At 53.2% G+C, this 23,603-nt stretch overlaps 1 protein-coding gene across 3 annotated transcripts in view; it reads right to left on the bottom strand.

Annotated features, from left to right (window-relative positions):
• Positions 1-225: 225 nt before the first annotated feature.
• Lmntd1 (lamin tail domain containing 1) overlaps positions 226-23,603 on the bottom strand; it is a 75,798-nt gene continuing 52,420 nt past the window's right edge. Inside the window, exons 6-10 of one of the 3 annotated variants that reach the window (XM_060384480.1) lie at positions 17,244-17,363; positions 14,480-14,694; positions 13,665-13,831; positions 10,368-10,425; positions 226-1,155 (exon numbers count right to left, since the gene is read on the bottom strand). In XM_060384480.1, the coding sequence (XP_060240463.1) occupies positions 10,382-10,425; positions 13,665-13,831; positions 14,480-14,694; positions 17,244-17,363 (546 nt within the window). In that variant the 3' untranslated portion in view covers positions 226-1,155; positions 10,368-10,381. Of the gene's footprint in view, positions 1,156-9,463; positions 10,151-10,367; positions 10,426-13,664; positions 13,832-14,479; positions 14,695-17,243; positions 17,364-23,603 lie in introns of those variants that run through there. The other 2 variants (XM_060384478.1, XM_060384479.1) reach the window with 2 other exon arrangements.

The following is a 23,603-nucleotide window of genomic DNA, read 5'->3' on the forward strand; positions in this document are numbered from 1 at the left end:
GACCTCTGCCATGGCATTCACACACACACACCCAGACACGTGCACCACACACCACACCACACACACCACACCACACCACCACACCACACCACACACCAACACACCACACCACACCACACCAACACACCACACCACACCACACACCACACCACACCACCACACCACCACACCACACCACACCACACTACACCAACACACCACACCACACCACACCACATCATTTTTAATTAAAATTTATTTAATTTCCTGTGTGTGTATGTGTGTGAGCCATCAGTCTGTACGGGCACCATTCGAGTGTGCCATCCTCAGAGACTGAATGGCTGCTTCCTCTGCAACTGGATGGTTGTGAGCTGTGGGTCCTAGGAGACGAACCCGGGTCCTCTGAAAGAGAAGCAAGTATTGTGAACTACCAAGTTCTCTTCCCAGCCCCTGGGTATATTTAACAACAATTAACGTTGAAAGGGCAGGCTGGGCACAGAGGCCCCATGCCGGCTCGCTACTGTGCCGTGACACGGTGAAGGCCACAGTCTTGTGAGGCCAGCACGCATTGATGGTGGCTGGGATGCCTCAGCACACAGCTGTTAGCCCATCGCTTGATGAGGAGCCTACAGGAAATGCCAGCCCGGGATGGGGATGGCTTCAGCTGCCACCCACTGAGCTCTGCTTACAGGTGCTCTGGTGAGCACCCTCCCTGTTTTCATCTACCGAGTCTTTGCAGCGTTCTCTCCACTTCTGGAATCTCCTGTACAAAGGGAAGGAAGCGGGGTGCAGTTCTGTAAAACTGGCTTCAGACTACAAGGTAGCCCCCATGCGTGGCTGTGCGCTCATGAAAGCATTCTGCCCAGGACAAGGGAATAAGAATCAACAGGAAATTGATGGTGGCGGTGGGCTGCGGTGAGAAGAGGAAGCCTGGGAAAGGGCTAGATGGGACTGGAACCTGCGGACAACGTCGCCTGCCTCCAGCTCCTCTGAGGCACGCTTGGGACGTGCTGTTGAGGAATCCCTGGGTGGTTCTTCAGCATGTGTGTTGTGCGGCTGGTGCTGGGGAGGGTTAGCAGGACCGTTGGCTCTGTCCTCTTTAGAAGGGCTTTGTTCCAAGCAGCACCTGCTGCGGTTAAGCAGCCCTCAGCTGCGAAAGGTTGGTTTCGCGGCTCCCTGTACAAACACAGAGGTCTGGGTTGGCGAGGGCCTCTGCAGAACCCACGCCTTGTAGGGCCTTGCTATTTTCTTGTGGCTCCAACCATGCATACGGACATGTGCAGAGATGGATGTTCTCTCTGCAAATCAGCCCCACAACCTCGCAGTCAGGATGAAGGCAAGTGCTGCGGATGCTGGGCCAGGCCCCGGATGGACACCAGCAGGGAACACGGAGGGTGTGTGGCTTTTGCTCTTTTGGAGTAGAAACCATGAGAGATGTCTTTTTGCCTTTTTAATACTTCTACTAAAACCCAAAGGATGCAGACAACAAAGTGAAGAAAACAAACACATCTGTACTCACAGTGGAAGGCTAACCTCCATGAATAACTTTTATTAAGTAAATCTGTTGTATTTTTTAAATCTTTGTCTCTTTAATGATGTACCCATTACTGATAATCGATCTAAGGCCATGAAACTATTTTGAGGTAGCCACCACCCTGTAAACTTTAGTGGACAGGAAAGTACACAGAAAATAAACACACTCACTCCGTGTCCTTTAAACAAAGATATATATTCCTGTGTGGGCGTCTTGCCTGCATGTGTGGATGTGTGCTGTGTGCATGCTACACCTGCGGGGCAGAAGAGGGTGTCTGCTGCCTTGAAACTGTAGGTACAGATGGCTTGAGCTGCCAGGGGGGTCCTGGGAACTGGATCCGGGTCCCTTTGCAAGAACAAGTGCTCGTAAGCACTGTCTTTCCAGCCGCTAAGCTACTTCTATAAGTTGAATATACTTGTGTGTGTAACACAGCCAAGACTGTTTCTCTCCCCTGCCTTTACCTGGGCAACGAGGGTATTTGCCTTAAGGATCTGGCTTTGGGCTAGGGAAATAGACTCGTCGGTAAGAGCCGGCCTCGCAAGCCTGAGGACCTGAGCTCGATTCCAGAACCTCAGAACTAACAAACGTGGCGCTTTCTACCATCACAGCTGTGAAAGAAGTCTGCACACATCACAGGGAGAGGAGCTCACTCGCCGGCAGAGATCCAAGAGAAGGACGTGACTGGGGAGGAAACGGATCGGGCTGAGTGAACGTTTAAAGTCTGATTAAGGAGGACGGGGTGGCAGAGAGGCGCTGAACCAATGAGCGGGCAGCAGTCATAAGCGGGTCTTGTGCAAGGGCCATACTGTAGTGTGATAGTGTGACACAAAAGACAGGCTGTGTGTGTGAACCCTCATCTACACAGAACCTCCCTCAACTCACCTTTCCGGACACATCCAGAGGCGTCTCCCTTGGTGATTCCAAATCTGGTCTAGCTGACAGTGAAGATGGACATCAGAGTCCACAGAGCTATTCTGCCCCTTGTTCAGTGACAGCCCTCTCTACCCAACCAGCCTGGAATAAAGGATCTTAAGATCAAAAGGCTAGCAAAACCACCATCACATCAGCTGTCGTCAAACCGCCTCCCTTGTCTCTCTCAGTGGGGAGACCTGCACGGGGATAGGTGCCCGAAGCTTAGCACCGCCCAGGCCCCGGGCAGCTGTGTCATGACTGGTCTGCCTTTCCTGGAACAGAGTCTATGGCTCTCCAGAGGCGCCTGAGAGATGCTGTCATGGATCTGATTATGTTCCTTTGATTACGGGTCCCCTGGGCCTGGATATGGAGGCTTTCAGAGCTCAGTTCTCAATTATTAAAAGCATAGCAAGTGTGCAGAGAACATTTACAACCCGGGGGAGGGAGGCCTTTAAAAGCCACAGCTGTAACACGCTATTTCTTTTTAAGCCCCATCGATGAGCTGAGCTAAAATATGAGCCCCCAGTGTGATAGCCCATTAGGGTGATGGAGAAGCCATTCGTTCGTCACATTTATAATGTGATCACGGCAGCCGGCTACACACTGCTAAGCGTGAGCTGGGCTGGTCATGCCGGCTGAGATCAGCTCAGGCTGTTGGCTGAGATCAAAGCACAGCTGAGGTTCAGTCCAATGTCTGCCAGAAGAAACAAATGAGAAACGGAGAACCGGTACAGAGGAGCCCCTGGGACTGGATCCCTCCCACACCCACAAAGAAAATCTTCTAGATGTGTTGTAGAGATGTGGGAGAGGGAGGGAAGAGCTGGCAGAGGCCAGATGGGGTTCAAGTAGAACTCGGAATACCCAGGAGAACAAAAGATGGGCAGCTGTCATTTTGTCCTCAAGACTCCTAGCCCAGGACATCAGCAAGACCTAGGGTGAGATGAGGGTGGGCGGGGCTTCCCGGGTGGGCAGGGTTTCCCAGAGCAGGCAGTGAGCTGGACCAGCTCAATCAGTGAATCCGTGAGCTCTGGATTTGACTGCAAGATCCAGCTTCCAAAAGAATAGGAAGGAGGTCAATTGAGGGAGGTTCCTTACCTCGGGGATACACGCGAACACACACACCTCTACGTCACACAAACACGTGAATAGCAGACCCCATGCTCATACCTGTCTGGAGCTATGTTTAATGCGGCGAAGCAGGCTTCCACCATGGGAACAAGTCATGGAGTCTCTGGAGTGGCAGCCCTGCCTGTGTTTCCACCACAAAAGCGTTTGTTTTTGAAATGATGTTAATCCTTCTAGTATTTTTAAAGCGTCCGGTGATTTTTATTTTAAAAAGTAGACTGTTTGGCAAAATCTTTTCTTGGAGCAGCTGTGCCTCAACATGACCATTTCCTGTGACACTGACCCCTCTTTAGCAAGCACTTCCTTCGTGATCCTCTTTAGTCTCTCCTTTACCACTTGAACAGTGTGAGAAACCGTAAAACGATCAGAGAGGTTTGAGAAAGTATCAAGAAAAGTCACACTCATAGATAAGCCTCCTTTGGTTCAGAAAAGAAATTTATAATGCAGAATTCCTCATTTAATTACAGTTTATAACCTGGATGATGTTTCATTCCAGCCTTTGGAGGCTGAGGCCTAAGGCTTGCCACAAACTTAAGGCCAACCTGGGTGACATATGGAGTTTCAGACCGGCCTGAGTTCAGCAGTGTGTCCTGTCTTAAAGAAACAAAACCCTTAGAGCGATTCATTGTATTTGATAAGTGCAGTTCATCGTATTTGATAAGCGAATCTGTCCACTGTGCTTCGCTTCCGGCTTGTCTTTGTAAGGCTGCCATTGATGGGTGGTTGTTAAGTATGTAGCTTCCTCACACGGCTTCCAAATTGTAGGTTATTTTGATGGATGGGTTCGGGCTAAATTCTGCCTCACATTACAAAATGGCAATATGAAACAGGACAAGAAAATCGTGGCTTAAGGACGACAGAGCATCAGGAAAGCTGGGTGCTACCTGACATTTTTAGCGTCACAGAGTCAAGCCTTTTGCACAGGGCTCAATGCAGTTGACAGTGACTGAGCTGATACTGTGTCATGTTACAAGCCAGAAGCAGAAGGGGCAATGAGGAGGGCATGCCACCTCTGTCTGGAAAGGTTTCCCCAGAGCCATACTGGTGCGTGCGTGCACAGCAAAGCAGCGATTCTCTGGCTCCAGCCTGGAGTGGCAGTGAATTTTCTGAGGCTCATGTGGGAGCGAGGTTTTCAAACGCTACATTATTTGGGAGTTTTGATCAGGTTTTCCATTTATCAAGCCCCTCATCTTCAGAGCCAGGCCAGAGTGTTCTCTGGGCTCAGCCTCCAGGCGCAGAGCTGGGCTGAGGTGCCTGTGCCCTCCTCCTCATTTGGAGGTGCAGACGTGGGGACAGCTGCTCACAAGTCATGGGTTGTCCTTCCTCAACCGCATTCTGTGGCTCTGCGTCTGTTCCCAGGTGCTGGGGGCTGCAGAGCACTGGGTGCGTGTGCCCTGCCATCTGCCTCCCTTGGCAGGGCATCACTGCAGGGCGTCAAGCTGTGAGCGTCTGCAAGATGACTGCCACACGACCGCTGGCAGCTGCCTTTCTCTTCTCTTCTCTTCTCTTCTCTTCTCTTCTCTTCTCTTCTCTTCTCTCTCTCTCTCTCTCTCCCTTCCTTCCTTCCTCTCTCTTTCTTTCTCTCTCTTTTTTTTTCATGTGTCTGAATCTCCCGTTTCAGAGTTCAGTAAGATGACAGTGAATTAGCACATATTCTGAAAATCATCTCATGATGGTTAAATAGTGTAAGTAAATAACTGAACGCGAAGACTGGAAATGTGTTTCACTCGTCACAAAGATGGACATCTGAGCTGCGTAGAGAGTTTCCTAACCTGGGACTCCTGGATTAGGACTGGAGTTAGTGGATCTTGCGGACCCACTGTAGTGCTCATGGTGACTGTCCACCTTGGGGGGTTAGTGGGCCACACTGCTGTGTCTGTGGTGATGCTTCCTGAGACAGAACTCTGGCCTAATGGGTGAAATGGTTTTTTGATGGATCCAGAATCGAATCAGCTCTGGGAGGCAGATGTAGGAGGCGGGTTCTTGGGGCTGTGTTGCCCCTGGCTCTAGCAGGCCTGAGCGAATAGCACCAACTGGCTTTGCCCCTAGTCTTCTTCCCATGCCACATCATAGACTATACTCCTAAAGCCAGCCACCAGGGTCTGTTCCCTTATTTGGCCACCTCCTCCCCCTGAAGCTGACCACCAGTGTCCGGCTATCAAAGCACAAAGTCTTCCACTCACAAGACCCCTTTTGGCTGCCCTAATTAACTTTCCAAATCAAAATTAACCAACCATCTTAACATGGGGTTTCCCCTTTTGCCTTTATAAACTGCCAATTGCCTATGGGTCATGTCTGTGTCCTCTCTATCCAGAGGCCGTCCTTTGTCCCTCTGGGACAAATATTCCCTTCCCTCTCCCTTGTTCCTTTCCCTTCTTTCTCTGTCTGACTCTTATTCCCTGCCCTCCATCCCTCTGAGGGAAATAAATCTCCTTTGTGCTGAGAACTTGGTCTTGGTGTCCTGTGCTCACTCCCGTCCTTTCACGTCATTTCCTGTGTTTCTCCTGTGCGTTCCGTGTCTTTCAAGTGAAGCAACTTCTCTGTGACACACTCAGTGTTCTGTTTGAGAGCATGGGGCTGTGGCTGAGCCACACTCTTCTTCCCTTGACTTGTATCTGTTAACACCGTTTGGTCGGTGTGACAGAGAAGCAATGTACTCACACATGAAGAGTAACTAAGAGGGAGGAATCGTTTCTATACGGTTTCTGCTTTGCCAAGGTTTTATTAATCACCGTTTCTCCCATTACTTCAGCTCCTGACGTGTACACACATTTAGGCTGCAGCCTTGATGCTGACACTGTGACAGACATAGCTTCTGAACTAAGGCTGCAGCTAGTTTATAAGAATTGCCAATGCTGGGCTTTGAACATGACGATCAAAATGGTTCTAGGGGTTACCAGTTTACCAAATAGTTTCTAAACGTTCTGACCCCCCATTTTCCTAACGTTGGCACCAAATTAGCCTTTCCTTGGAATGTCTAAGTGTACCCCAGGTAACTCATTTAAAACGGGACATGGGACAGGAAGCAAGCCTGGCTCTCCCTCCTGGGACAGGCTGAGGCCTCTAATGTCTCTGCAGGCGACCTCGGCTTGGGGACTGCCTGGACACTGCTCCCCTCTGTGGAAGAGGAGCTGCGGATGCTCCCTGACACTCTGCTGTTTTTAAACCATGAAATGTCTTTCACTAACGTGGTGGTCAGCACGGGCAGCCAGCGCAGCCGTGGTGGGGAGCAGACAGGGGTGAAGCAGAGGTGGAAAACTCTGGAAATTGGTATGTCACGTTGGGAGCTGAAAGAAAATGGTAAGATTAGTGCAGAGACAGAAGGGATCCATCACAAAGACGAGGCAGAAAATGCCCCACCAGAATGGGTAACCACTACGTTTTCCAGTGCCTTCAATAAGGTTTCGCAATGAGGAAGATTGAACATTTTCTCTCTGAGCTGTAGTTTTCCGATAACTCGTTTATGAAAACTAAGCCAGGACACTGTGGTTGTTGCTGATGAAAGAACCAGAGTCATGACAACATAACCAAGGTCTCACCACAGGGAGATATATTTGCCCCAGAGGGACAAAGGGCAGGGAATAAGAGACAAAGACAGGAGACAGAGGATAAGGGAGAAGGGGAAGAAATTGGGAGAGGGAGGAAGGTATTTGTCCCAGAGGACAAAGGACCAGCTGCTTCTGGATGGAAAGGAAACGGATGTGGCGCGTAGGAAAACAGCGGTTTCTAAAGGTAAAATGGGAAACCATGTTAGGATGGGTGTTTACTTTTGATCGGGTGTGTTAATTAGGGCAGCCAGAAGGGGATTCTGATAGCTGGACCTTGGTGGTCAGCCTCGGGGGAGGAAGTGGCCAGATAAGGGAACAGAGCCTTGGTGGCCAGCCTTTGGAGTGTAATCTGTCTTTTAGCAAGGGGTGGGGTGGGGAGGGAAAGGCAAAGCCTGTTGGCACCATGTTTGCCACGCTCACGTCTGCCCGAGCACTTCAGCTGTCCATGTCTGAAGAAGGGTCCTTGGCAGCTGTAGGGACAGCTACGTCGGTGTGGCTGTATGGAGGAGTGAGGATGGAGGCTCCAGCTCAGGTCACAGAACTGACCACTGGTCCTCACTAGGAGTGCTTAGTCCAGAGTACAGGAGTACACGCTGACACCACTGCTGCTGATTGCGGGTTAACAGCTGTGTTAGTGGAACTGGGCCCAATCCACAGCATCCCCCACTGGCAAGGCCTGAGGCCAGGGTCGGTGGTGTGCACCTGGAGACCTGTTCTACCCAGCTCTGTACGAAAATCCCCACAGTGTCCCAGAGGTTCAGCAAGCTCCAGACGGTTGAGTGGTCAGATGCGAAAAGTCCCAAAGCCTTTCCAGTGCTCCCGAGCCAGTGGCAAGTTCTGTTTCTGCAGGGTTCTGTGGCATGCCCGCCTATACAGTCCTCTGTCCTTACCAACATCACAGCGCCTGCATCAGGCTCAATGCTCAACAAGCCAACACAGAAGAGCTGCGCTAATGAGGGGACAGGAGCTTTGTTCAGTGTGGCCGCGTGGGGAGGGCGCAGAAATCCGGCACCCTCCCTCGGGGTCCTTCAGAATCAAAGCGAGATAACAGGAGAGGCAAGGGCCAGCACGTGTCTGTCTAAGCAGTCCTGGTCGGGAAGTTGCCCCGTTCACCACAGACCCAGCCTTCTAGGGCTCCAGCCCCATCCTCTCAACCTTCCGGGAGTCTCTGAGTTGTCAGAGCTGTGTGAAATCTCTCTCCCAGCCCCACCCCCTCTGCTGATGCCCTTTCCCTCCCAGCGTGAGGTTCCCGAGAAGTTCCGTCTCTCTGAGGTCCATTGCTTCAGCAGTCTGGTGGTCACACTGACAGGCTGGTTTCTCTCCAGACTGTCTGCACTTCTTCCAGATCTCGGTCCTGCTTAAGAGCCCCCGCCACACTCACACACACAGGGACTGCGCATGCTCTCATGGAGAAATCCCATTGGCCGGCACCCAGGGGGAGAATAATCGTCAACCCATTGACTTGACAACACTGGAGGCCAGCTCCCAATCTCTGCAGTATTTTGTGATACTAAGACTCTCAGGAGCTGACTCCTTTTGGGGGGGAATGCTTCTTCTAGGGGCTGGGGAGACGGCTCCCTGGGTTAGGCGCAGACTGCTTTTGCAGAGTTCAGTTCCAAGTCTGGTTCCCAGCACCCACGTCAGTCTGAGGTTCAGAGAATCTGACCTCTCTTCTGGCTTCCGAGGACACGCCTGCTCTCATGTGTACATAATTTCCCCCCTCCCCCGCCTAGAACTAAAGATAAGAATAAATCTAGAATTTGTCGCTCCAAGTCTCCCTTCCAAATGTGGTGCTGTTCTACATCCAGACAGGGCAGGGCAGTGAGATGGAGAATCTTGAGCCCAGTGCTGGGGACACTGGCATTAGACTGAGGTTCCTGCCTGTTTGCACCTACTGTCTGAGTGACTTCAGTGACACGCTCAGTGCTGGCGGCCCCTTTGCCACACACTGGAGACAAAGGTGGTCTTGCCCACCTTCGGCCTCAGGCGAGATAATGAGAGGCCGGAACTCCACACAAACACAGGGCACTGGGTCTCCCGGGACCACTCGTGGACAGCCACCGGTCTACCTCTGAACGGACAATGCATCCAGGAGCTGTCATTGCTAATAGAAATGAAGGCAGCAGGTGGGGGCTGCGGAGAGGCATGGCCACACCTTTTAGCGGAGTCACTCCAAACAGCAGAAAACTGCCAGGCCTGGCTCCCTTTCTGTTGCTGTGATTAGAATCCATGGCCAGAACAATTACAAAATAAGTGTTTATTTGGGCTCACAGTTTCAGGAGGGTTAGTGTGTGTGTCCATCATGGTAAGAAGCATGGTGGCAGGCGGGCGGGTGGGCGGGCAGGCGGCAGGCGGGCGGGCAGGCAGGCGGGCAGGCATGGGAGCCATAGCTGACAACCCACATCATGAGCCACAACTATGAGGCAGGAAGAGCTAGGCTCAAAGCTGGCAACACTGCGCCTCCTCTGCTATCTGTGGACCAAGCTCCAAGCATGGGGCCTGTGGGGACCATTCTCATGCACACCACTGCATTGGCTTGGCTGGGCTCTCCCTCAGCAGCAGGCACCAAAGCACCAAAGCAAGATGAGGCAGCTCCAACCGCGACTGCTCAAATGACGCCAAGGCAACTGGCTCAGAAGATGCACTCCCTCCCTTCCCCCTAAGGCCACTAGAAATGGCTGCACTGAGCCCCGCGGTAGCTTCACCCAGCTCACGTGCTGCTCACACGGGAGAGACCGTGCTGGTTTACATGCAGAGCCCTGACTGACGTCAGGGGCAGATTACTTGCCTACAGACAGAGATGAAAGGAAGATTGGGGCAGGTCATTTCCCATTCTCAGAAAGTTTATTATTTAACAAGAAGACGAAAGCCTGATGGATTCAGAAGTGACAGAAATGTCTGTCAGAGAATTGGAGAGCGCAGAGAGGTGGCCAGACCTTGTGCACCTTAGTTTCACTCAGGAGGCAGAGGCAGGCGGATCCTCATGAGCGGAGGCCAGAGAATTCCACACAGCGAGTTCCGCGCCAGCCAAAGCCACGTCACCAGACCCTGTCTTTTAAACAATAAAATAAAGAAGAAAGGAAAAAAGCACAATCCATCCACGTCCTGTGGTATTCCAAACAAACGCCTTATCACAAATGGAGACTGAGGCAGGAGGATTAATTTAAGTTTGAGGACAGCTTTGGCTATAGTGAGACTGCAAACATTTATTGTAATTATTTGTGGTAATATTTTGATTTAGAGGAAGCAAGTCTACGATAACTACTTACTTTCACAAGTTGAGTCATTTCCTCTTTCCTTCTGACTTTGATTTCTTTTTCCTGGTCCCTAAAATTATAAAGGGCAGGAGTTCAGGTCCACGTTCCAAGTGTCAGCTTTTCGCAGAAAAAAACGTTTTTGTTTTTTTTTTTGTCTTGGATTTGAAGAAATGTGTGATTTGGAGGCAGTGTTTAATGGAGACTTGAAGCAAGTAGCTAAGAAACTATGTGAGAAAAATAGTTTTCCACTGTTGTGAAGTCCACATTTTCAGTGAATAACTTAAAAGGAGACATAGTCAAAATACAGCCAGAACCAAGGAAAGAACGAAGCTGGGAAGGCACGAGCATGCGCACTCTTTTCAGCACTGCAGCTGGGCTGCGCACGCCGAGCGCCATGTCCACGAGCCACTCTCACCGAGCTGCATTCCCAGCCCTCTTCTTATGTGTCTAAGAGGTCGGGCTGAGTGGCTTCACACTATTTGCCTAGCCCAGGCTGGCTTCGAACTGGCGACTCTCCCGATCACCTTCCTGAGCAACATGTTCAAGCAGAGGGTTGTAGAATAACACGCCGCTTATAAAATTTTCCCAGTGATTTCTACACTCACACCTGCCACAGTGTGACAGTGATGGGGAGGGGTTTTGGGAGAGATGGCTGCACTTGTATGGAACTCAAGGTCCTATTGCACACACATAACGTTTACATGTGAGCCAGCGTGCCAACACAAGAGTGGGAAATTAGTGAAGCCACGTACAAACGATTTCTGTGTCAGAGATGAGAGCACTTACTAAGCCTACAAAGTGAAAATGAGAAAGCAGAGCACTTTACATGCTGGATGCTGAGCCGCCGTGCCTTTACCGTCAGCACGCAGGCCGAGATGAGACCCCGGAGACAGCGGTTTAAGGCTGATTCCCACACACGCCCAGTGGACACGTCCCCTGCTTGAGCTGCACAGCAAAAGCCTCAGAAAACCAACCGCAACCAAGCAAACCCTTCCAGGAAGGTGTGAACCCATCTAGAAACAGCAGAAGCCCAGCCAGGCCCGGCGGGTTCGCAGTTACCCGGCTCTGCCAGCGTTTGGTGACCCCAGGTCCCGGCTGTAGGTGTGACAGGGAGAGAGGCCCACAGTTGTGCCGGCCCGTGCTCAGGGGTGATCTCCCCAGCCGTGGATGGTCCCGAGGCCAGCGGATCAGGGTTCTATTTGGCAGAACTCAGCATAACCTTCCTGAGGTCCACGGGGCTGTGTCATGACAAGGGGGTGATGTGTTTGCCACAAGCAGAGCACGCGCAGAGGCTCAGACCTGGAAGAACACTGCTCGGGCGTGACGTGGGCCTTGGACGTGTTTCATGTATGTCCTTGCGGTTTGGCTCACCCGAGCACCCCAAGAAACACAGGGAGGCAGCTCCACAGCCTTTGATGGGAACCCCCACCCCGAATTTGGTGATGGAGTCTGGGGGTATGACACAATGCCTTTGCTAAAGGACACCGGGATGTTCCGAATTCCCGAAATTTTACAGTTGTGCAAGGAAATGGATCACTAATGGCATAGTTCTCCGTAAGCGGGGTCACACTCGTCAGGAGAGAGCGGTTGCTAGCTTGAGTATGGCACAGCAGTGCTTTGAGGCGAAAGGTAATTTTATTAGGGTTCTGGGAGCCAGCAGGACATGCTGTGATAAGGGTTCTCGGGTTGATGAGGGACGTGGACACACGGGCACTGCTGCTCGCTGTGCAGTGCTGCTCACCTCACCTCCTGTCCCCTGACGGGAGCTCATGCTCCTGTCCCACAGGAGATGCCGCCCCTTCCGGTATGAGTCACGCTGTATCACGTGCGCACACGGTCACGTCTGTCCTCGCCCATGCGTGTGCCGGTGGAGGCCAGAGGCTGCCCTCAGTTGTCTTTGCCATGTCTTTCCCCCCTCATCTTTGGTAGCCAGCCCTGGGGAATGAGGGCTAGGGGCTTGTGCCACCGTACCTGCCCTGGGGTGCCAGGGATCTGAGCTCAGGGCCTCATGCTCTCACAGCAAGCACTTCACTCTGAACTAAGCCATCTCCCCAGATACACACACTCACACACACACACACACACACACACACACACACACACACACACACGACTAGTATTCTGGCAGCCATGGGAAAGTGATTGCAGGCATTGCCAGTTCCTAGAAAACTATAAATCAAGCAACAAGGAACAGAACAGATGCTGACCTGGACACAGAAGGGACATTTCTATCAACCCTGCACTGGAAGCGATTTCCTATGGGAAAATACCTGGACCCCAAGACACACATGCCGGATCTGAGCTGTAAGGATATGAGCTGTAAGGAGCCACGGCCCAGAGTCCGGCGTGAGCAATGGCCCCTGGGTGTGAGCTTGGAGTAAAGGCCTTACACCGGTGAGACGTTAACAACAGGCCTCTGAGGCAGGAGAACTGTAGGAGCTCACAGATAGCCTAGGACCCACAGAGAATTTCAGGGCACCCTGGGATACAGAGACAGTTCCTCAAAAATAAACACATGTGCCCCAAACAAACCGACCACATGCTGGCTGCACGGCCCTTTGGACTGACTGGCTCAGCAACAGAAAGTCACGGAACTGTGGGGTTGGTTCCCCGGGAACTGCAGCTGAGAGTGAACACCCCCCCTACTTGTTCTGAGAGCCTTCCTTACGGCTTGGAGGAGGATCCCCCAAAGCGTCGCCACTGAAGCCGACTCCCCAACACAAACAGTGCTCAGAGGTGAGGATTGGAGGAAGTGAGTGCACTGAGAGGAATTCAATCTATATGGACCTGTGGGAGGTGGGGGCTGGGTGGAGGACAGAGGACAGAGGGTGGAGGGTAGAGGACTGAGGATGGAGGACAGAGGAGGGAGGACAGAGGATGGAGGATGGAGGGTGGTGGAGAGAGGATGGAGGATGGAGAATGGTGGAGAGAGGATGGAGGATGGAGGATGGTAGAGAGAGGATGGAGGATGGAGGATGGTGGAGAGAGGATGGAGGATGGAGAATGAAGGATGGAGAGCCTTTATATCTCTCCGTCCCCCTCTCCCCGACGGCTCCTTTTTGCTTTCTGGTTGCCATGAGGTGAACGGTTTTCTCACACCACCCCTTCATCGTGGTAAAAGGCGAGCAAACCACACAGGCCTACCTAGCCCATGAACCAAAATAAGTACCTACCCCCTTTGAACTATTTCTCTCAGGTATTTGTCACAGAGGAAAAAGCTGACCCAGTCTGGCATTCGGGCCTGACGTTTTGACACTTAGCACACAAGCACCAACCCCGTCTCCCAGTAATGCCGAGCTTTTGGCTTACCTAGGGCTGCTTCCTTCTTCGCTGACTGAGGCTTGGGCTGTGTACCCGGCCTGCTCACCAAAGTGTCCTGTGAGTTGATCAGAGAGCAGTAGGGGTGTGGAGGGGTGGACGGACTGTTACACCAAGGGCTCCGGGTGGGAAAAATGATTGGCGGGATTTCCGGTTCTCTGTAGCAAGAGCAAGACCAACTTGAACTCTAAAGGAATTTTCTACAGTAGCATTAGCACCCGAGGCGAGCTAAAGGTCTTAAAAAGCCAAAGGCGCTGCAGAGCTGACTCCTCTGTTAGCAGCACTGGCTGCTCTTCCCGAGCAGCTTCAGTGTCCAGTGCCAACATGGGTGCTGAAGCACCGGATGGCCTCCTTAGCCTCTGATGGCATTGCTCATGGTATGCAGACAAGACCACCATACACATAAGTATAAGTCATATTAATATTTTTAAAAAGGAGTATATATTTTCTAGACCTTAGAGACAGAGCATTTATTGTGTCACAAGCATTTACTTAAAGAGGAACGGAATTCTGCAACTCCATCCTCAGCTAGCTCAAGGATAAAATTCGCAGGCACATGAGAGAATGTCACCTTTCCACCTCTAACAGCAGGCACTGTCAAGAGAAAGCTAGGGGGCCCGGAATCTCATGATCACCCACCAAGGATCTCTCCCTCCACAGCCTGTACATACGTGTGTGCTCACTCTATGGTGCGGACGTTTTGTGCTGGAGCCATGACTAATCCATGAACTGCTCCCAGTCCTTCCCACGTGTTCAGTTACCGACGGGAAAGACTCAATGCCTAAGCAAAAAGAAACAAGCTTTACCTGGAAAGGATGTGGACCTGCTCTAGGCCTGGAGAGAGGTCTTTCTTTGTTGGTTCTTGTTTCTCCTTACTGATGGAAGATGTAGCTGCTGTTGTCCACCCAAACATGTGGCTTTTCAGTGATGGAATCACCGCTGAACATCTCTCAAATTCAATATCCGTCTCCAGCTTCTCCCACGCTTGCTTCCAATGGATAGGCGTGTACCAGGCAATAGCCTAACGGAATGAAGAGGTCTCAGGGTGAAATATTGTTGGACTTGTACGGATTTACTGCTTCACCTATTGCAATGTTACTGAGTTCTGGTTTCATGGTTTTGTTTGAGAGAGGTTCCCACTCTGCAGTCCAGATTGGTCTGGATCTTGCTATGTATGCTGCCCAGGCTATTCTAGAAGTCATGGTGATCCTCCTGTTTCAGCCTCCAGAATGCTGAGATTAAAGGTGTGAACTTCACACCTTACCAAGAATTTATTTTCAAAATAAATTTTATTGTGTTTTCAAGTCCCATGGGGTTTCAGTCTATTGTGGCAGGCAAGCCGTGACAGAGCAGCTCCAAGGTGACAGGAGGGTTTGGCAGAGCTCCTCACGCTGTGGACAGACAGACATGTACAAGGAAGGAGCCTCCTGCCTTCCCTGCTTCCTCCAGAGAGGAACCACGCCCAAAGGCTCAGAACCCTCCAAAGGCAGCCCCTGGTGGGGGCTGGGAAGCTGTCCTGGCTCTTCACATTCAACCATCAGTCCACACCTGGGTTTTGCTGATAATGTCTCAGGAGCCTGAGTAAATCGCTCGGATTACAGACCCTGATTTTTCCATCACTGGAAATTATCAGAGGTATTATAAAATTCTGTTTAATCAATAAAAGCCTGGAAGGCTGAGTAAAATGTATCCAGTGAGTTCCCAGCCCCAAACACATCAGCTGGCGTGGGAAGACCATGGGGGAGACTGTGGCTCAGACTGCGGCTCTTCCAGCTTTGGCTGCAAGCGCCCACACCCCACAGTGTCCCCGTACCCCAGTGTCCCCGTACCCCACAGTGTCCCCGTACCCCACAGTGTCCCCATACCCCACAGTGTCCCCACACCCCACAGTGTCCCCACACCCCAGTGTCCCCCACACCCCAGTGTCCCTGTACCCCACAGTGTCCCCACACCCCAGTGTCCCTGTACCCCACAGTGTCCCCGTACCCCACAGTGTCCCCATACCCCACAGTGTCCCCGTACCCCAGTGTCCCCATACCCCAGTGTCCCCATACCCCACAGTGTCCTCATACCCCACAGTGTCCCTGTACCCCAGTGTCCTCATACTCCAGTGTCCCTGTGCCCACAGTGTCCCCATACCCCACAGTGTCCTCATACCCCACAGTGTCCCCATACCCCACAGTGTCCTCATACCCCACAGTGTCCCCATACCCCACAGTGTCCCCGTACCCCACAGTGTCCCCGTACCCCACAGTGTCCCCGTACCCCAGTGTCCCCACACCCCACAGTGTCCCCATACCCCACAGTGTCCCCATACCCCACAGTGTCCCCATACCCCACAGTGTCCCCATACCCCACAGTGTCCCCGTACCCCACAGTGTCCTCATACCCCACAGTGTCCCCATACCCCACAGTGTCCCTGTGCCCACAGTGTCCCCATACCCCAGTGTCCCCATACCCCACAGTGTCCTCACACCCCACAGTGTCCCCACACCCCACAGTGTCCCCATACCCCACAGTGTCCCCATACCCCACAGTGTCCCCATACCCCACAGTGTCCCCGTACCCCACAGTGTCCCCGTACCCCACAGTGTCCCCGTACCCCACAGTGTCCCCAAACCCCACAGTGTCCCTGTGCCCACAGTGTCCCCACACCCCACAGTGTCCCCACACCCCACAGTGTCCCCATACCCCACAGTGTCCCCATACCCCACAGTGTCCTCATACCCCACAGTGTCCTCATACCCCACAGTGTCCTCATACCCCACAGTGTCCCTGTGCCCACAGTGTCCCCATACCCCACAGTGTCCCCATACCCCACAGTGTCCCCATACCCCACAGTGTCCCCATACCCCACAGTGTCCTCATACCCCACAGTGTCCCTGTGCCCACAGTGTCCCCATACCCCACAGTGTCCCCGTACCCCACAGTGTCCCCATACCCCACAGTGTCCCCATACCCCACAGTGTCCCCGTACCCCACAGTGTCCCCATACCCCAGTGTCCTCATACCCCACAGTGTCCCCATACCCCACAGTGTCCTCATACCCCACAGTGTCCCTGTGCCCACAGTGTCCCCGTACCCCACAGTGTCCCCATACCCCACAGTGTCCCTGTGCCCACAGTGTCCCCATACCCCACAGTGTCCCCATACCCCACAGTGTCCCCATACACCCCAGTGTCCCCATACCCCACAGTGTCCCCATACCCCACAGTGTCCCCGTACCCCACAGTGTCCCCATACCCCACAGTGTCCCCATACCCCACAGTGTCCCCATACCCCACAGTGTCCCCATACCCCACAGTGTCCCCGTACCCCACAGTGCCCTCCAAGCACTACTGTTCCAGACAGTATCAAAAATAAAGCCCCCCCCTTGACTCTGGGCCGGCAGCAGCCTCCAGAAACTCGGACACTTCGCTCCTGCTGGCCGCTGTGAGCATCCTGGGCCGCCTGAGGCGCTATGGCATTTGGGGGTGTTCTAGCTAGCTTTTCAGAACAGCAGAGCAGGGCTGGGAGCAGAAGAGGAAGGCTGGGCCTCCAGCGGCTCCTGCTCAGAGCCCGGACACTCACCTCGCCCTGAGGGTTGCACAGGATGGTGGTACAGTCCGGACTGGTTCGGAACCTGCTCTGCTCCCCCCAGACAAAGTCGGTGGGTGGCTGGGGCTTTGCTTCCGACTCCGCTGCCCACACCTTGGAGGAAGCAGGTGGCTGTTGACAAAGGCTCCTGGGGTTGCACACAGAGCGCAGACATCACTGCGCTGCTGTTGTTAACCTTTCTGAACAGATGGGGTTCTCAGAGCCACTAAACACAGGAAGCTCCCCCTTCCCTGCCTGAGCTGGACTAGAACTCTGGGCCTCACATGATCCTTGTGCCTCAGCCTCCTGAGGACCTGGGACTATAACAACATCTGTGCTTTTACACTGTTTTATAATGTAACAGTGACTACACATGATTTAAACAACCATCCACTCCAGGGCCTGTGGGGGGCAAGTGGCCCAAGGAGGGCTGCAAATGCTCAGCTGCACACTGAAGGAGGGCTGTGCACACTTAGGAGGGCTGTGCACACTTAGGAGGGCTGTGCACACTTAGGAGGGCTGTGCGCACTTAGGAGGGCTGTGCACACTTAGGAGGGCTGTGCACACTTAGGAGGACTGTGCACACTTAGGAGGGCTGTGCACACTTAGGAGGGCTGTGCACACTTAGGAGGGCTGTGCACACTTAGGAGGGCTGTGCACACTTAGGAGGGCTGTGCACACTTAGGAGGGCTGTGCACACTTAGGAGGACTGTGCACACTTAGGAGGGCTGTGCACACTTAGGAGGGCTGTGCACACTTAGGAGGGCTGTGCACACATAGGAGGGCTGTGCACACTTAGGAGGACTGTGCACACTTAGGAGGACTGTGCACACTTAGGAGGGCTGTGCACACTTAGGAGGGGTGTGCACACTTAGGAGGGCTGTGCACACATAGGAGGGCTGTGCACACTTAGGAGGGCTGTGCACACTTAGGAGGGCTGTGCACAGTGAAGGAGGACTGTGCACACTTAGGAGGACTGTGCACACTTAGGAGGGCTGTGCACACTTAGGAGGGCTGTGCACAGTGAAGGAGGACTGTGCACACTTAGGAGGACTGTGCACACTTAGGAGGACTGTGCACACATAGGAGGGCTGTGCACACTTAGGAGGACTGTGCACACTTAGGAGGGCTGTGCACACTTAGGAGGGCTGTGCACACTTAGGAGGACTGTGCACACTTAGGAGGGCTGTGCACACTTAGGAGGGCTGTGCACAGTGAAGGAGGGCTGTGCACACTTAGGAGGACTGTGCACAGTGAAGGAGGGCTGTGCACACTTAGGAGGGCTGTGCACACTTAGGAGGGCTGTGCACACTTAGGAGGACTGTGCACACTTAGGAGGACTGTGCACACTTAGGAGGACTGTGCACAGTGAAGGAGGACTGTGCACACTTAGGAGGACTGTGCACACTTAGGAGGGCTGTGCACACTTAGGAGGGCTGTGCACACTTAGGAGGGCTGTGCACACTTAGGAGGACTGTGCACACTTAGGAGGACTGTGCACACTTAGGAGGACTGTGCACAGTGAAGGAGGGCTGTGCACACTGAAGGAGGACTGTGCACACTTAGGAGGACTGTGCACAGTGAAGGAGGACTGTGCACACTTAGGAGGACTGCACAGTGAAGGAGGACTGTGCACACTTAGGAGGACTGTGCACAGTGAAGGAGGGCTGTGCACACTTAGGAGGGCTGTGCACAGTGAAGGAGGGCTGTGCACAGTGAAGGAGGACTGTGCACACTTAGGAGGGCTGTGCACACTTAGGAGGGCTGTGCACACTTAGGAGGGCTGTGCACAGTGAAGGAGGGCTGTGCACACTTAGGAGGACTGTGCACACTTAGGAGGGCTGCAAATGCTCAGCTGCACACTTAGGAGGGCTGTGCACACTTAGGAGGGCTGTGCACAGTGAAGGAGGGCTGTGCACACTTAGGAGGACTGTGCACACTTAGGAGGGCTGCAAATGCTCAGCTGCACACTTAGGAGGGCTGTGCACACTGAAGGAGGACTGTGCACACTTAGGAGGACTGTGCACACTTAGGAGGGCTGTGCACACTTAGGAGGGCTGTGCACACTTAGGAGGACTGTGCACACTTAGGAGGGCTGCAAATGCTCAGCTGCACACTTAGGAGGGCTGTGCACACTTAGGAGGGCTGTGCACACATAGGAGGGCTGTGCACACTTAGGAGGACTGTGCACACTTAGGAGGGCTGTGCACACTTAGGAGGACTGTGCACACTTAGGAGGGCTGTGCACACTTAGGAGGACTGTGCACACTTAGGAGGGCTGTGCACACTTAGGAGGGCTGTGCACACTTAGGAGGGCTGTGCACACTTAGGAGGGCTGTGCACACTTAGGAGGACTGTGCACACTTAGGAGGGCTGTGCACACTTAGGAGGACTGTGCACACTTAGGAGGGCTGTGCACACTTAGGAGGGCTGTGCACACTTAGGAGATCTGTGCACACTTAGGAGGGCTGTGCACACATAGGAGGGCTGTGCACACTTAGGAGGACTGTGCACACTTAGGAGGACTGTGCACACTTAGGAGGGCTGTGCACACTTAGGAGGGCTGTGCACACTTAGGAGGGCTGTGCACACATAGGAGGGCTGTGCACACTTAGGAGGGCTGTGCACACTTAGGAGGGCTGTGCACAGTGAAGGAGGACTGTGCACACTTAGGAGGACTGTGCACACTTAGGAGGGCTGTGCACACTTAGGAGGACTGTGCACACTTAGGAGGGCTGCAAATGCTCAGCTGCACACTTAGGAGGGCTGTGCACACTTAGGAGAGCTGTGCACACTTAGGAGGGCTGTGCACACATAGGAGGGCTGTGCACACTTAGGAGGACTGTGCACACTTAGGAGGACTGTGCACACTTAGGAGGGCTGTGCACACTTAGGAGGGCTGTGCACACTTAGGAGGGCTGTGCACACATAGGAGGGCTGTGCACACTTAGGAGGGCTGTGCACACTTAGGAGGGCTGTGCACAGTGAAGGAGGACTGTGCACACTTAGGAGGACTGTGCACACTTAGGAGGGCTGTGCACACTTAGGAGGGCTGTGCACAGTGAAGGAGGACTGTGCACACTTAGGAGGACTGTGCACACTTAGGAGGGCTGTGCACACTTAGGAGGGCTGTGCACACTTAGGAGGGCTGTGCACAGTGAAGGAGGACTGTGCACACTTAGGAGTACTGTGCACACTTAGGAGGACTGTGCACACTTAGGAGGGCTGTGCACACTTAGGAGGGCTGTGCACACTTAGGAGGACTGTGCACACTTAGGAGGGCTGTGCACACTTAGGAGGGCTGTGCACAGTGAAGGAGGGCTGTGCACACTTAGGAGGACTGTGCACAGTGAAGGAGGGCTGTGCACACTTAGGAGGGCTGTGCACACTTAGGAGGGCTGTGCACACTTAGGAGGACTGTGCACACTTAGGAGGACTGTGCACAGTGAAGGAGGGCTGTGCACACTTAGGAGGGCTGTGCACACTTAGGAGGGCTGTGCACACTTAGGAGGACTGTGCACACTTAGGAGGACTGTGCACACTTAGGAGGACTGTGCACAGTGAAGGAGGGCTGTGCACACTGAAGGAGGACTGTGCACACTTAGGAGGACTGTGCACAGTGAAGGAGGACTGTGCACACTTAGGAGGACTGCACAGTGAAGGAGGACTGTGCACACTTAGGAGGACTGTGCACAGTGAAGGAGGGCTGTGCACACTTAGGAGGGCTGTGCACAGTGAAGGAGGGCTGTGCACAGTGAAGGAGGACTGTGCACACTTAGGAGGGCTGTGCACACTTAGGAGGGCTGTGCACACTTAGGAGGGCTGTGCACAGTGAAGGAGGGCTGTGCACACTTAGGAGGACTGTGCACACTTAGGAGGACTGTGCACACTTAGGAGGGCTGCAAATGCTCAGCTGCACACTTAGGAGGGCTGTGCACACTTAGGAGGGCTGTGCACAGTGAAGGAGGGCTGTGCACACTTAGGAGGACTGTGCACACTTAGGAGGGCTGCAAATGCTCAGCTGCACACTTAGGAGGGCTGTGCACACTTAGGAGGGCTGTGCACAGTGAAGGAGGGCTGTGCACACTTAGGAGGACTGTGCACACTTAGGAGGGCTGCAAATGCTCAGCTGCACACTTAGGAGGGCTGTGCACACTGAAGGAGGACTGTGCACACTTAGGAGGACTGTGCACACTTAGGAGGGCTGTGCACACTTAGGAGGGCTGTGCACACTTAGGAGGACTGTGCACACTTAGGAGGGCTGCAAATGCTCAGCTGCACACTTAGGAGGGCTGTGCACACTTAGGAGGGCTGTGCACACTTAGGAGGGCTGTGCACACTTAGGAGGACTGTGCACAGTGAAGGAGGGCTGTGCACACTGAAGGAGGACTGTGCACACTTAGGAGGACTGTGCACAGTGAAGGAGGACTGTGCACACTTAGGAGGACTGTGCACAGTGAAGGAGGACTGTGCACACTTAGGAGGACTGTGCACAGTGAAGGAGGGCTGTGCACACTTAGGAGGGCTGTGCACAGTGAAGGAGGGCTGTGCACACTTAGGAGGGCTGTGCACAGTGAAGGAGGGCTGTGCACAGTGAAGGAGGACTGTGCACACTTAGGAGGGCTGTGCACACTTAGGAGGGCTGTGCACACTTAGGAGGGCTGTGCACAGTGAAGGAGGGCTGTGCACACTTAGGAGGACTGTGCACACTTAGGAGGGCTGCAAATGCTCAGCTGCACACTTAGGAGGGCTGTGCACACTTAGGAGGGCTGTGCACAGTGAAGGAGGGCTGTGCACACTTAGGAGGACTGTGCACACTTAGGAGGGCTGCAAATGCTCAGCTGCACACTTAGGAGGGCTGTGCACACTGAAGGAGGACTGTGCACACTTAGGAGGACTGTGCACACTTAGGAGGGCTGTGCACACTTAGGAGGGCTGTGCACACTTAGGAGGACTGTGCACACTTAGGAGGGCTGCAAATGCTCAGCTGCACACTTAGGAGGGCTGTGCACACTTAGGAGGGCTGTGCACACTTAGGAGGGCTGTGCACACTTAGGAGGGCTGTGCACACTTAGGAGGGCTGTGCACACTGAAGGAGGACTGTGCACACTTAGGAGGACTGTGCACACTTAGGAGGGCTGTGCACACTTAGGAGGACTGTGCACACTTAGGAGGGCTGTGCACACTTAGGAGGGCTGTGCACACTGAAGGAGGACTGTGCACACTTAGGAGGACTGTGCACAGTGAAGGAGGACTGTGCACACTTAGGAGGGCTGTGCACACTTAGGAGGGCTGTGCACACTTAGGAGGGCTGTGCACACTTAGGAGGGCTGTGCACACTTAGGAGGGCTGCAAATGCTCAGCTGCACACTTAGGAGGACTGTGCACACTTAGGAGGGCTGTGCACACTTAGGAGGACTGTGCACACTTAGGAGGGCTGTGCACACTTAGGAGGGCTGTGCACACTTAGGAAGGCTGCAAATGCTCAGCTGCCCACTGTATGCATATTTGACAGTATCACCTATGTTTCAGGATTCCTTTCTGTTTCTGTTCTTTTTTCGGTAACTTGATTTTACTGTTCGCAAAGTGAACTTATAAATGACAAGGTTTTATACCAATGTACAAAACACACGGGCACTGTCACGACATACTGCCGTGCTCCGAGGGACACAGATGGGGACAGAACCTCTTAATGCCTGCTCTCGGAGCTTGCAATCTCTCGCCTTGTCTTTTAAGATTTTTTCTTTTAGTTTTAGGGACTTAGAACTTTCACTTTCACAGCTAGAGGACAAGCAAGAATGAGACTGTATACTAAGTGAAGAAAGCTGTGGGGAGTAAAGTACAGGGATCCATCCACTCTCCCACAAACCACAGGTCACTTTTAGTACAAAGAACAAGCATCCATGAGGCCACTTGTGCCAAGCCACAGGCTGACTGTAGCGGGAGCTTTCCCTATAGGTTCCCAGCTCTGACACTCCCAGTGTACACAGTTCCCAGTTCAGTGTGTTCCACCTCAGTGTGTTCCAGCTCACAGTGTTCTCAGCTCACAGTGTTCCCAGCTCAGTGTGTTCCAGCTCAGTGTTCCAGCTCAGTGTGTTCTCAGCTCAGTGTGTTCTCAGCTCACAGTGTTCCAGCTCACAGTGTTCCAGCTCAGTGTGTTCTCAGCTCACAGTGTTCTCAGCTCACAGTGTTCCAGCTCAGTGTGTTCCAGCTCACAGTGTTCCCAGCTCAGTGTTCCAGCTCACAGTGTTCCAGCTCACAGTGTTCTCAGCTCACAGTGTTCTCAGCTCACAGTGTTCCAGCTCAGTGTGTTCTCAGCTCACAGTGTTCCCAGCTCACAGTGTTCCAGCTCAC

Source organism: Meriones unguiculatus, chromosome 5, assembly GCF_030254825.1.
Source record: "Meriones unguiculatus strain TT.TT164.6M chromosome 5, Bangor_MerUng_6.1, whole genome shotgun sequence".
Classification (NCBI taxonomy): Eukaryota; Metazoa; Chordata; class Mammalia; order Rodentia; family Muridae; genus Meriones; species Meriones unguiculatus.